This window comes from Thalassophryne amazonica, chromosome 12 (assembly GCF_902500255.1).
Source record: "Thalassophryne amazonica chromosome 12, fThaAma1.1, whole genome shotgun sequence".
Taxonomy (NCBI): Eukaryota; Metazoa; Chordata; class Actinopteri; order Batrachoidiformes; family Batrachoididae; genus Thalassophryne; species Thalassophryne amazonica.
This window is the reverse complement of record NC_047114.1, coordinates 42,983,340-42,998,732: the sequence shown is the minus strand read 5'-3', so window position 1 is coordinate 42,998,732 and position 15,393 is coordinate 42,983,340. Positions and strand designations below refer to the sequence as shown.

At 43.0% G+C, this 15,393-nt stretch overlaps 1 protein-coding gene across 1 annotated transcript in view; it reads right to left on the bottom strand.

The window, feature by feature from the left end:
* LOC117521228 (solute carrier family 22 member 13-like) overlaps positions 1-15,393 on the bottom strand; it is a 53,343-nt gene that overhangs the window by 27,799 nt on the left and 10,151 nt on the right. The window contains exons 3-5 of the mRNA XM_034182565.1: positions 12,769-12,923; positions 12,029-12,197; positions 11,835-11,955 (exon numbers count right to left, since the gene is read on the bottom strand). Of these exons, the coding sequence (XP_034038456.1) occupies positions 11,835-11,955; positions 12,029-12,197; positions 12,769-12,923 (445 nt within the window). The remainder of the gene's footprint in view (positions 1-11,834; positions 11,956-12,028; positions 12,198-12,768; positions 12,924-15,393) is intronic.

Here is a 15,393-nt window from a genome sequence, read left to right as displayed (position 1 = left end):
TTTTAGCACTGTTGTCGTGCGTTATCTGTGCTGCTCCACAGCGTGTTTAGTCGATTTTTATTTTATTTTAGCACCGTTGTCGTGCGTTCGCTGTTGTCGTGCGTTGCCTGTGCTGCTTCATGGCCTGTTTGGTGCCTTGATTGGGGCACTCCTTCTGCTGAATCACCTCTAAATTATTTACACATTATTCACTTTGTGTGTTTTTAGGAATCCGCTAGGTTGCGTAGCTACTAGCTCTTAGCCGATTTAGCATGGCGGCTTCTCCTGTCTCTCCCGTACTTTTCTGCTCTGGGTGTGAAATGTTTAGTTATTCCTCGGCCTCCTTTAGCAGTAACGGTACTTGTAATAAGTGCAGCTTATTCGTAGCTTTGGAGGCCAGGCTGGGCGAATTGGAGACTCGGCTCCGCACCGTGGAAAATTCTACAGCTAGCCAGGCCCCTGTAGTCGGTGCGGACCAAGGTAGCTTAGCCGCCGTTAGTTCCCCCCTGGCAGATCCCTGGCAGTCGGGAAAGCAGGCTGACTGGGTGACTGTGAGGAGGAAGCGTAGCCCTAAACAGAAGCCCCGTGTACACCGTCAACTCGTTCACATCTCTAACCGTTTTTCCCCACTCGACGATACACTCGCCGAGGATCAAACTCTGGTTATTGGCGACTCTGTTTTGAGAAATGTGAAGTTAGCGACACCAGCAACCATTGTCAATTGTCTTCCGGGGGCCAGAGCAGGCGACATCGAAGGACATTTGAAATTGCTGGCTAAGGCTAAGCGTAAATTTGGTAAGATTGTAATTCACGTCGGCAGTAATGACACTCGGTTACGCCAATCGGAGGTCACTAAAATTAACATTAAATCGGTGTGTAACTTTGCAAAAACAATGTCGGACTCTGTTGTTTTCTCTGGGCCCCTCCCCAATCAGACCGGGAGTGACATGTTTAGCCGCATGTTCTCCTTGAATTGCTGGCTGTCTGAGTGGTGTCCAAAAAATGAGGTGGGCTTCATTGATAATTGGCAAAGCTTCTGGGGAAAACCTGGTCTTGTTAGGAGAGACGGCATCCATCCCACTTTAGATGGAGCAGCTCTCATTTCTAGAAATCTGGCCAATTTTCTTGGATCCTCCAAACTGTGACTGTCCAGCGTTGGGACCAGGAGGCAGAGCTGTGGTCTTATACCCCTCTCTGCAGCTTCTCTCCCCCTGCCATCCCCTCATTACCCCATCCCCGTAGAGACGGTGCCTGCTCCCAGACCACCAATAACCAGCAAAAATCTATTTAAGCATAAAAATTCAAAAAGAAAAAATAATATAGCACCTTCAATTGCACCACAGACTAAAACAGTTAAATGTGGTCTATTAAACATTAGGTCTCTCTCTTCTAAGTCCCTGTTGGTAAATGATATAATAATGATCAACGTATTGATTTATTCTGCCTAACAGAAACCTGGTTACAGCAGGATGAATATGTTAGTTTAAATGAGTCAACACCCCCGAGTCACACTAACTGTCAGAATGCTCGTAGCACGGGCCGGGGCGGAGGATTAGCAGCAATCTTCCATTCCAGCTTATTAATTAATCAAAAACCTAGACAGAGCTTTAATTCATTTGAAAGCTTGTCTCTTAGTCTTGTCCATCCAAATTGGAAGTCCCAAAAACCAGTTTTATTTGTTATTATCTATCGTCCACCTGGTCGTTACTGTGAGTTTCTCTGTGAATTTTCAGACCTTTTGTCTGACTTAGTGCTTAGCTCAGATAAGATAATTATAGTGGGCGATTTTAACATCCACACAGATGCTGAGAATGACAGCCTCAACACTGCATTTAATCTATTATTAGACTCTATCGGCTTTGCTCAAAAAGTAAATGAGTCCACCCACCACTTTAATCATATCTTAGATCTTGTTCTGACTTATGGTATGGAAATAGAAGACTTAACAGTATTCCCTGAAAACTCCCTTCTGTCTGATCATTTTTTAATAACATTTACATTTACCCTGATGGACTACCCTGCAGTGGGGAATAAGTTTCATTACACTAGAAGTCTTTCAGAAAGCGCTGTAACTAGGTTTAAGGATATGATTCCTTCTTTATGTTCTCTAATGTCATATACCAACACAGAGCAGAGTAGCTACCTAAACTCTGTAAGGGAGTTAGAGTATCTCGTCAATAGTTTTACATCCTCTTTGAAGACAACTTTGGATGCTGTAGCTCCTCTGAAAAAGAGAGCTTTAAATCAGAAGTGTCTGACTCCGTGGTATAACTCACAAACTCGTAGCTTAAAGCAGATAACCCGTAAGTTGGAGAGGAAATGGCGTCTCACTAATTTAGAAGATCTTCACTTAGCCTGGAAAAAGAGTCTGTTGCTCTATAAAAAGCCCTCCGTAAAGCTAGGACATCTTTCTACTCATCACTAATTGAAGAAAATAAGAACAACCCCAGGTTTCTTTTCAGCACTGTAGCCAGGCTGACAAAGAGTCAGAGCTCTATTGAGCTGAGTATTCCATTAACTTTAACTAGTAATGACTTCATGACTTTCTTTGCTAACAAAATTTTAACTATTAGAGAAAAAATTACTCATAACCATCCCAAAGACGTATCGTTATCTTTGGCTGCTTTCAGTGATGCCGGTATTTGGTTAGACTCTTTCTCTCCGATTGTTCTGTCTGAGTTATTTTCATTAGTTACTTCATCCAAACCATCAACATGTTTATTAGACCCCATTCCTGCCAGGCTGCTCAAGGAAGTCCTACCATTATTTAATGCTTCAATCTTAAATATGATCAATCTATCTTTGTTAGTTGGTTATGTACCACAGGCCTTTAAGGTGGCAGTAATTAAACCATTACTTAAAAAGCCATCACTTGACCCAGCTATCTTAGCTAATTATAGGCCAATCTCCAACCTTCCTTTTCTCTCAAAGATTCTTGAGAGGGTAGTTGTAAAACAGCTAACTGATCACCTGCAGAGGAATGGTCTATTTGAAGAGTTTCAGTCAGGTTTTAGAATTCATCATAGTACAGAAACAGCATTAGTGAAGGTTACAAATGATCTTCTTATGGCTTCGGACAGTGGACTTATCTCTGTGCTTGTTCTGTTGGACCTCAGTGCTGCTTTTGATACTGTTGACCATAAAATTTTATTACAGAGATTAGAGCATGTCATAGGTATTAAAGGCACTGCGCTGCGGTGGTTTGAATCATATTTGTCTAATAGATTACAGTTTGTTCATGTAAATGGGGAATCTTCTTCACAGACTAAAGTTAATTATGGAGTTCCACAAGGTTCTGTGCTAGGACCAATTTTATTCACTTTATACATGCTTCCCTTAGGCAGTATTATTAGACGGTATTGCTTAAATTTTCATTGTTACGCAGATGACACCCAGCTTTATCTATCCATGAAGCCAGAGGATACACACCAATTAGCTAAACTGCAGGATTGTCTTACAGACATAAAGACATGGATGACCTCTAATTTCCTGCTTTTAAACTCAGATAAAACTGAAGTTATTGTACTTGGCCCCACAAATCTTAGAAGCATGGTGTCTAACCAGATCGTTACTCTGGATGGCATTTCCCTGATCTCTAGTAATACTGTGAGAAATCTTGGAGTCATTTTTGATCAGGATATGTCATTCAAAGCGCATATTAAACAAATATGTAGGACTGCCTTTTTGCATTTACGCAATATCTCTAAATCAGAAAGGTCTTGTCTCAGAGTGATGCTGAAAAACTAATTCATGCATTTATTTCCTCTAGGCTGGACTATTGTAATTCATTATTATCAGGTTGTCCTAAAAGTTCCCTAAAAAGCCTTCAGTTGGTTCAGAATGCTGCAGCTAGAGTACTGACGGGGACTAGCAGGAGAGAGCATATCTCACCCGTGTTGGCCTCTCTTCATTGGCTTCCTGTTAATTCTAGAATAGAATTTAAAATTCTTCTTCTTACTTATAAGGTTTTGAATAATCAGGTCCCATCTTATCTTAGGGACCTCGTAGTACCATATTACCCCATTAGAGCGCTTCGCTCTCAGACTGCGGGCTTACTTGTAGTTCCTAGGGTTTGTAAGAGTAGAATGGGAGGCAGAGCCTTCAGCTTTCAGGCTCCTCTCCTGTGGAACCAGCTCCCAATTCAGATCAGGGAGACAGATACCCTCTCTACTTTTAAGATTAGGCTTAAAACTTTCCTTTTCGCTAAGGCTTATAGTTAGGGCTGGATCGGGTGACCCTGGACCATCCCTTGGTTATGCTGCTTTAGACGTAGATTGTGGGGGGGTTCCCATGATGCACTGTTTCTTTCTCTTTTTGCTCCGTATGCATCACTCTGCATTTAATCATTAGTGATCGATCTCTGCCCCCCTTCACGGCATGTCTTTTTCCTGGTTTTTTCCCTCAGCCCCAACCAGTCTCAGCAGAAGACTGCCCCTCCCTGAGCCTGGTTCTGCTGGAGGTTTCTTCCTGTTAAAAGGGAGTTTTTCCTTCCCACTGTGGCCAAGTGCTTGCTCATAGGGGGTCGTTTTGACCGTTGGGGTTTTTCATAATTATTGTATGGCCTTGCCTTACAATATGGAGCGCCTTGGGGCAACTGTTTGTTGTGATTTGGCGCTATATAAGAAAAAAGTTGATTGATTGATTGAACTACGCAGAGCTTATTCTTGACTTAATATTGCGTAATGGTTCCTGATAATTCTCCAGCAACACGTGCCATTAATCGTAAAGTGTGGTAACAGGTTGCAGTAGTTCCTAAGGACACCTGACGCCTCTGCCCCAAATCATCACATTCGTGATCAGCGGCCAAGAATTTATACTTCTTGGCATTCGTGAATTGTCGTCATGTGTAAACGCAGCATTATATAGCACTTTTCCATCAGACACACAATTCACCCCGATTCACCCCGATGACGGTGCTGCCATACAAGGCGCCCACTACACACCGGGAGCAACTAGGGGATTAAGGACCTTGCGCAAGGGCCCTTAGTGATTTTTCCGGTCAGGCTGAGATTTGAACCGAGGATCCTCTGGTCTCAAGCCCAACACTTTAACCACTAGACCATCACCTCCCCCATGGTGTGGGAACATCATTTTTGGGGCTGCATTTCTGCAAAGGGGACAGGACAACTGCACCGTATTGAAGGCGAGGATGGATGGGGTCATGCATTATGAGATTCTGGCAAACAGCCTCCTTCCCTCAGTGAGAGCATTGAAGATGGGTTGTGGTTGGGTCGTCCAGCACACAGTGAGGACAACTAAGGTAAGGAGTGGCTCCGTAAGAAGCATTTCAAGGACTTGGAGTGGTCTAGCCAGTCTCCAAACCTGAACTCAGTAGAAAATCTTTGGAGGAAGTCGAAACTCGAACTCTGAAAGATCTGGAGAAGATCTGTATGGAGTAGAGGACTAAAATCCCTGCTGCAGTGTGAGAAAACGTGGTCAAAAACTACAGGATATGTCTGACTTCTGTAACTGCAAACAAAAGTTTCTGTACCAAATATTACAGTCTGTTTTCTATTGTATCAAATACTTATTTCATGCAATAAAATGCAAATTAATTATTTAAAAATCATACAATATGATTTTCTGATTCTTTTTTAGATTCTATCTCTCACAGTAGAAGTGTACCCACGAAAAAATTTGAAAGTGGATCAGATATATATATATATATATATATATATATATAGAGAGAGAGAGAGAGAGAGAGAGAGAGAGAGAGAGAGAGAGAACAACATATACAAAAGGAACAAAGCACAGACATTTGAGATTAATCAATGAACTGAAATTCTCTTCACAACAATATAAATAATAGTGCACAATGCACAATCCTAAAGAAATAATACCAAATCAATATACTTAATTGTCCATACTGTATTATTTTTAGAAAGTCTTTTAAAGCTGTCTAGAGTACTGCATAATTTAATATGTTCAGGACAGATGTTCCAAATGTTTGCACCTTTTACAGTGATTTTTTACAGTAGTTCCAGTCTTTAATTTATCAAATAATAATGTTCCTCCTCTCTGGGAACCATCACCTTATTGTTGTTTGTGTGTATGCACCGAACAGCAGTTTGGAGTATTTGGCCTTCTTGGAGTCCTTGAATGGAGTCCTGTATGGGGCTTTGGTGGGGGACTCCATTGTTCTGCTGGGGGACTTCAACGCACACATGGGCACTGACAGAGACACCTGGAGAGGTGTGAATGGGAAGAACGGCCTTCCCAATCTAAACCTGAATGGTCTTTTGTTATTGGACTTCTGTGCTAGCCATGGACTGTCCATAATAAACACCATGTTCAAACATGAGGATGTTCATAAGTGTACATGGTAACAGAGCACCCTAGGTTGAAGATCAGTGATCGATTGTGATCGTATCATCTGATCTGAGGCTGCATGTTCTGGACACTCGGGTGAAAAGGGGGGTAGAGCTGTCCACTGATCACCATCTGGTGATGAGTTGGATCAGAGGGTGGGGGAGGACTTTGGACAGACCTGGTAAGCCCACACAGATAATATGGGTGAACTGGGAATGTCTGGAGGAGCCCACTGTCCGACAGATCTTCAACTCACACCTCCGGTGGAGATTTTCGAGCATCACTGTGGAGGTTGGGGGCATTGAACCAGAATGGACAATGTTCAAAGCTTCCACTGCTGAAGCTGCAGTGGGGAGCTGTGGCCTGAAGGTCTTAGATACCTCAAAGCGCAGCAACCCTCGAACACTGTGGTGGACAATGGTGGTCAGGGAACCTGTCTGACTGAAGAAGGAGTCCTTCCAGGATATGTTATCTCGGAGGACTCCAAGGGCAGTTGCAAGGTACCAACAGGCCTGAAGGGCAGCAGCTTCTGCTGGTGGGAGACAAAGCAGCGGGTATGAGAGGAGTTCGGATCAACCATGGAGAAGGACTTTTGGTTGGCACCAAGGTGCTTCTGGTGGACCGTGATGCACCTCAGGACGGTAAAATGGGGAACCTTCCAAGCTGTCTACAGTCAGGATGGGGTTCTGTTGACCTCAAATGAGGATGTAATCCAGCACTAGAAGGAAAACCTTGAACTCCAGCATCAGACCGGAGCACCCTCTATAGTAGGGACAGAGCTGGAAGCTGATGGAGGATTTTCAGCAAATTCCCTGGTGGAAGTCAATGAGGTAGTCAAACAACTCTGCAGTGGCAAGGCCTGGGGGGTTGATGAGATCCATCCAGACATACCGAAGACTCTGGGTGTGGAGGGACTGTCTTGGATGAAATGTCTCTTCAACACTGTGTTGAGGTCTGGGACAGTGCCAAAGGCATGGCAAACTGGAGTGGTGGTCCTCATAGTTAAAAAGGGGGACCAGAGAGTGTGTGCCAATTACAGGAACATCACACTACACAGCTTCCCTGGTAAAGTCTACTCCAGGGTGCTGGAAAGCAAGGTTCTGCCGATAGTCAAACCTCTGATTGAAGAGGAATAATGTGGGTTCCATCCTGATCGTGGAACAACCAACTAGCTCTTCACTCTCACAAGGATCCAGGAAGGTGCCTGAGAGTATGCCCATCCAGTCTACATGTGTTTTCTGGACTTGGAGAAGGTGTATTAACAGGTACCTCAGGAGGTTCTGTGGGAGTATGGAGTGAAGGGGTCCCTTCTCAGGGCCATCCAATCTCTATACTCACAAAACAAGAACTGTGTTCGGGTGCTCGGCAGTAAGTCAGACTTGTTTCCGATGGGGGTTGGCCTCCGTCAGGGCTTCGCCTTGTCACCAATCCTGTTCGTGATATTCATGGACAAGATATCAAGATGTCGTTGAGGGAGGGGGGTTTCCAGTTTGGTGGGCTCAGGGTCTCATCACTGCTTTTTGCAGATGATGTGGTCCTGTTGGCTTCATCAGCCTGTGACCTCTAACACTCACTGCATCGGTTCGCAGCCGTGAAGCGGCTGGGATGAGGATCAGCACCTCTAAATCTGAGGCCATGGTTCTCAGCAGGAAACCGATGGATTGCCTACTCCGGGAAGGAAATGTGGTCTTGCCCCAAGTGAAGGAGTTCAAGTACCTTAGAGTCTTGTTCACAAGTGAGGGGACAATGGTGCATGAGATTGACTGGAGAATTGGCGCAGCAGGGGCAGTAGTGCATTTGCTCTACCATACTGTTGTGATGAAAAGGGAGCTGAGCCAAAAGGCAAAGCTCTCAGTCTACTGGTCAATCTTCCTACTCTCACCTGTGGTCATGAGGGTTGGGTCATGACCTAAAGAACTAGACTGCAGTTACAAGCGGTCGAAATTGGCTTCCTTAGGAGGGTGGCTGGTGTCTCCCTTAGAAATAGGGCGAGAATCTCGGTCATCCATGGGGAGCTCAGAGCAGAGCCACTGCTCCTTCGCATTGAAAGGAGCCAGCTAATGTGGTTCTGGCATCTGGTAAGACTGCCCCCTGGGCACCTTCCCAGGAAGGTGTTCTAGGCATCTCCATCTGGGAGGAGACCTCGGGGAAGACCCAGGACTAGGTGGAGAGATTATATCACCACACTGGCCTGGAAATGCCTTGGGATCCCCCAGTCAGAGGTGGTCAATATGGACTGGGAAAGGGAAGTCTGGGGTCCGCTGCTAGAGCTGTTGCCCCCATGACACGATCCCAGATAAGTGGTTGAAGATGAGTGATAATGTTCCTCTCAAATTATAACTAGAGTCCTTCATTTTAAACGGATTTTGGACATGTTGAGGTAGAAGTTTGTATTTTGATTTGTACATCACTTGTATTGTAATATAATCAACTAACTCCTTGAATTTCAAATTATTTCAACAAATAAATAGTGGGTTGGTTGGCTCACAGTAAGGTTTATTACTGATAATTCTTATGGCTTTCTTTTGCAATAAAAATATTGAATAAGTGTTTGTTTTATCAGTGTTTGTCCAAACCTCAACACAATATGTCATATATGGAGCAATTAAAAATACAATAACATGCTTTTGGAGGGCGGTATGCATTTTCAGAGGCCCGACATCCATGCCCAGTCACCCAAAAAGACAGATATTCGCCTGAATTAGACGAGGGCGAATATCTATCATTACGGGCGAATTATTTACTTATTTATTTATTATTTACACGGCTTTGCCTTCTGTGGCTGCAGTCTGCTGTATTTCCACAGCCTCTTTTCACATAATAGCAAGATAGTAGCAGCCCACAGCCATCCTGATAACTTTGTTCACAAACGTGTCACAATTTCAGCCACGCACGTGGTGCTCAACATTTGCATGAGTGCCATGCGGCATTCAAGTGACACTTGTGAGATATGTATGCAGACTACTTGTGATTTTTGGCCCTGTTTTTGGTGCCAGCTCGTGCAACATTCAGTGAGATTCCAACTGGAAATTTGTCACTAATTGTCGTGTTCTGTTGCAAATTTGTGTCTCCAACGATTCTCCAACTTTCACAGCCCAGTGACATACCACCCTTACTTATCAACTGTACTTAAGTGCAGCAACCATGAAAATGCACCGTCATTGTTAGTAATAGATGACTGAGTTCCAGACAAAGGAACCAATATAAAAACCTAATCCAGGAATTTAAAAATCTGAGGGGTTTTCCACATACTCAGCGTTAAGAAATCCAGGATATCCCCTGTTCAAACTGCTGCCTTCTGGAGGGTGTTTCAGGGCAATAAAACCATAGTCAAACAGATTGAGAAACTGTTTTTATGGCAAAGCCATAATAGCTCTGAACACAGACATTTTTTTTTTTACGATGGTCCTTTATTTATTTTGCCTTGGCAAAGGACAACCTACTAATTTTGTTTTAGCCTGTCACCATGCATTCATTTATTTTTATTTTTCAATTTCAATTTATTTTCATTTATATAGCGCCAAATCACAACAGAGTTGTCTCAAAGTGCTTCACACAGGTAAGGTCTAACCTTACCAACCCCCAGAGCAACAGTGGTAAAGAAAAACTCCCTCTGAGGAAGAAACCTCAAGCAGACCAGACATATTCTTCATATGCTTATTCCAGTTAAAGGTCTTAGGGGAGCTGGAGCCTATCCCAGCAGTCATAGGGCAAGAGGCAGGGTACACCTTGTGTTGTGTGGGCCGCTGAAGAGGAGGTACTGCTGGCCCACCACCACCAGAGGGCGCCCTGCCTGGAGTGCGGGCTCCAGGCACCAGAGGGCGCTGCCGCCTCACAGGAGCAGCCGGGGTGACAGCTGTCACTCATCACCTGCGACAGCTGTCATCAATCATCGGATCTACAGGGGTATATCAGCAGGACGGCATCTCCACCTTGTCGCCGAGATATCGCTCTACCAAGGAGGTAAATTCTCAGCTGACTGTGTTTTTTGACAGGAATATCTGTTGCTTGTGTGAGTTGGACAACATTTATTCTGTTTCCTTTTTTCGACGAGAGGAGGAGGTGGTTTCCCACCATACGTGTAGCTGGGTGCACACGCACCCACTTCTAACTGTGTTTGCTCCTCGCCAGCAGTACCAGATCCGACACGCGGAGGCAGTGGCCACCTGGGAGTTCGGGACTTGGCGGCTCCAGTATTCCCGGGGTTCGGTGGCGGAGGAAATCGTGTGGTTCCGGTTCGGCTTGGGACTGACGTCTCCTATCTTCGAGCCTGCCCACATGACATGTTGTAATTTGATCTCATCCAATATTGTAATCTGTTGTTGTTGTGCGCTTTCACAACAGTAAAGTGTTGTATTTGGCTTTATCCATTGTCCGTTCATTTGCGCCCCCTGTTGTGGGTCCGTGCTCTTACACTTTCACAACACCTTGGAAAGGACACCAGTCTATGAAAGGGCCACATACAGACACACAGATTCATTCACACCTATGGTCAATTTAGACTCTCCAATTTACCTAACCTGCATGTCGTTAGAAATGGGAGGAAGTCGGGTACTTGGTGTTAACCTGTATTAACCGTTCCTGGGTCAACCATAACAGTAACTGACCACAGGCTGTCCTTCAGGCAGTTAAAAGTCGGTCCCCAAGGTTACGTCATGAATCTGGTTCAAAATGGATGTGGATCTGTCTGGTATTTTTAAGGCACACTCTGGTTTCGTTATTTTTTTAATCAGCAATATCAGGCTAAAGACTTGGAACGATGTATTTATAATCTGGTATAGTAAAAAGCAAGTCCCTTCAGATGCTCTCTCATTTTTACATAAGGTCGCCATATCAAATCCGAGGAGGATCTGTATGTTGATTTGGCCTAAGTGTTACACCAGATGCCCTTCCTGACACAACACCACATTACATGGAGAAATAGGCAGGGGTAGGGTTTGAACCAGGAGCCTTCTGCATTGAAACCAAGCGCACAACCCACACAAATTAAAGATTAGGAAGAAATTATTTATAATCTGGTAGAGAATTTTTTAAAAACTTTGTGTTGACTGGAGTGAGATATGCCCTTTATAACTTTACACAAAATAAATAAATAAATAAATAATAAAAGACTTATGTTAACCTTGACCAGATGCAGTGTTTAAACATTAGTGTCCAGCTAATAATAAAGGTCTTTTGTTACAATAATTTCATACAGACGCACAAAAGCTTATCTAAAATTAAGACTAATAAAACACTTAATTGTTATATTAGAGAAAACAGTGTTAAGTCGGAATGGATTCACTACAGTGTTCATAATTTGAACTCATCCACAACAGTAAAAAAAAGTAAGTCCTTTTGGCTGCTCCCTGTAATATGCAACTCATGTAATATGTAATAATATCATGTAATATGCAACTCCATATTACATGAAGAAATGTGGCAGGGGTGGAGTTTGACCCGGGAACCTTCCACATTGAAACCACTTGGCCACCACCCCTGACCCCATCCACAACAGTATGAATACTGAGAAAAGAAAAAAGTAATTTCTGGTGAAAAGTTAGAACCTTGTCCAGAAGAGCATCTGCAACACTCCGTTTGTTGATGGCTGCTACTTTTCGAATCAGCTGTTTTGCCTCTTCTGTCCGTCCTCTGCTCAACAACCACCTGGCTGATTCTGGAACAAAACTGATGGAGCCACAATAAGGAACATGTTGATTTACCAGTTAATTTAAGCAATCGAAAAGAGTGAAATACACACCATATGCAGATAATAAATGCTCCAAGCAGCGCTGACGTGATAAATTGAACCAGTCTCCAGTCTCGGATGAAGTAGATCATGCCAGCAAATGTACACTGCCCAAGAGCTATAAGTAGGAAACTCAAACATGCTGCCCAAGAACGTTTGCTCACCCCGATCCACTCAGTAGCTTTGAGAAGGAAATTATACAATATATTACTTTATGTTACACTGAAACATCTTCATATTGCACACAAAGCATTTGAAGGTGAAAGACTTAACGTGAATGTTTAGCAGATTGGCAGTAAGGATATATGCATTTGTCATTTCAGTAAAAGTAAGTCCCTTCGGCTTTTACTGTATTTGTACAGAATATGTTAATCGGAAGAATTTTGAAAGATATGTCTGTTTAGAACTGAGTATATGAGCAGGCTAAAGCTGATCAAGCATTAAGTTGACCAATACATCTTAATCTTGATCCTTGACAATCACAAACATAGACACTACAATTCCTCACTCAGGTTCTCAAGTGCTGCAATCAGGGTATCCATTGATTCTGCAAAAAGTTACAGCATCGTCCATGAAGTCAAGGTCTACAAACCTTTCCTTGCAAACAAAGGCACCTAAGCCACTAGTTTCCACAGCCTGACCCAAAACCGAGTCCATGCAATCAGTGAACAGCTTAAAACTTGCTAAACATTTTGCAGTATTCTTACATTTCTAATCTGTTTTTCACTGTTGAATTCTGTGAGTGTACATACCCAGTATAACAGAGCCGACTCGATAGCCCCCACTTCCAATCCCATGCAAAAACTGCGATACGAGATATAAGTACACATTTGGGCACAGTCCTGTTACCGCAGTAAATAAAAATCTCAAAACCAGTGCAATTAGAGTTCCTCGTTTGCGCCCAAACCTGTAACACAGAAATAAAATTGAACAAGACAAAACACCTCATTCCAAGAACAATTTCTGAGCAATACTGACATTATAAAAATCTACACAACTAAATTTAATACAGTGTTGTGGAGTGCATTGGTGCTGTGTGGAAAACATCTTGTTGGCAGCTGTGTATGTGAAGTAGAAATAAAATATCTCATTCAAGACAGGACAAGTCCAACAGAATGCATCATTACTGCATACTGCTGCATCCACAGAACTACAAACTGTTCTCGTTCCTGTTTGACAACCATTCAGGTAGAAGACATGCCCATCCCTATTTCCTGAAAATATCCATCTATCTGCTGCAGCCAGGTGATACATGGGCATCACATTTACTGTTTTTTTGTGTGTCTTATCTTGTTTTGTTTTGATAAAGACTTAGAAATCCAGTAACTCATCTGTTCTTCAGAGCTGTTCCACTGTTCCGCTGCTATGAGAATCTCTGGTGGAGGTTTCATCTGTCTTTTGCTTGAACCACTCATGGTAGCCAGTGACTGCATGTGTGTGTGTGTGTGTGGGGGGGGGGGGGGGGGGGGGGGGGGCTCTTCTCTTACTCATGGCTGGACTGTAATTGCCACTCCTTTTATACTCCAGTCACAGGAGGAATTAGACCAAAGGTCTGTGTAACTACATGTCAAGATCTGACCACCTCCAGGTCATCCAGGTCTACAAACCTTAGAGAATGCTGACACTGTAATGCAGAGGCTCCAAGCTCCATCAACAGCAGGGAAAAGACACTATAAGTGCCCACTGCCCACCCATATAAGCCGCTTCAGTTTCATGCAAGGGTTTTGCACTGTAAAGGACGTCACCTGAGCACCACACCTGTTGCCGCCCAACAGCAACATGACCCTTTGTGCGTTCCAATTCTCTGGTCTGATGAGACAAAGATTGAACTCTTTGGCGTGAATGCCAGGTGTCGTGATTGGAGGAAATCAGGAACCATCCCTACAGTGAAGGGTGGTGGTGGCAGCATCATGCGTGGGGATGTTTTTCAGCAGCAGGAACTTGGAGACTAGTCAGGATTGAGGGAAAGATTAATGCAGCAAAGTACAGAGACATCCTGGATGAAAACCTGCTCCAGAGCGCTCTTGACCTCACACTTGGGTAACAGTTCATCTTTCTTCAGGACAATGACCCTAAGCACACAGCCAAGATTTCAAAGGAGTGGCTTCAGGACAACCCCATGAATGTCCTTGAGTGGCCATACTAGAGCCCAAACCTGAATCTAATTGAATATAATTGAACATCTCTGAAAATGGCTGTGCACAGATACTCCCCATCCAACTTAATGGAGCTTGAGAGGTGCTGCAAAGAAGAATGGGCAAAACTGCCCAAAGATAGGTGTGCCAAGCTTGTGGCATCATATTCAAGAAGACTTGAGGCTGTAATTGCTGCCAAAGGTGCATCAACAAAGTACTGAGCAAAGGGTGTGAATACTTATGTAAATAATTTATGTTGTCATTATGGGGTTCTGTGAGTAGAATTTTGAGGGGAAAATGAATTGACTCCGTTTTGGAATAAAGCTGTTACACAACAAAGTGTGGTAAAAGTGGAGTGCTGTGAATACTTTCTGGATGCACTGTATAATTAGTCTTGAACATATATAATTTTAGTTTTCTGAAATAATAATGACAAATACATCTTGAACTTTTTCATGATGTTATAATTTTTAAAAAAAATGCACCTGTATCCAGCCATCCATTCAGGCATTTGCTACACCACTTACTCCAATTAAGTGTCACGGGAAGCTGAAGCTTATCCCAGCACTCATAGGGCGTGAGGCAAGGTACACCCTGGACAGGATGCCAGTCTGTCGCAGGACCACATATAGACAGATAAACACATTCACATGTGCATGCTCACCAATGGTCAATTTAAAGATTCCAGTTCACCTAGCATGCATGACCTTTGGAAGTGGGCAATGCCAGAGAACCCAGAGGGGCCATTTCTTTCAAAGTGATAATATGGTGACCTGACCAATAACTTTATATTGATATCATTTAAGTTTTGAGTATGTTCACTAGACTTGGAGAAAGTCTGTTTTGCATGTGTAATGTAAAATTAAAGATAATAATATTTGACCACTGACATGTAGAAATGTGTCTATGTGGCTTACATGTTCAAAAATGTAACATTTCCATAAAACGTGAATATAGACTTTGTTTGAACCTACTGAGATTTCAAATTATGTGGGAATATTCGCTTTTATATATATGTTGTGTAATCTGAGTGGTTAATACCACTGTACATTTTTATGTGGGGTATTATTCTTGGTTGAGAACATTAAAGTTGGATGAATAAAGTTATACATTTGAAACAACATTGTTTTTCCTCAAACCCACATTTTATATTTGTATATTTTATACACACACACACACACACACACATATATATATATATATATATATATATATATATATATATATATATATATATACATA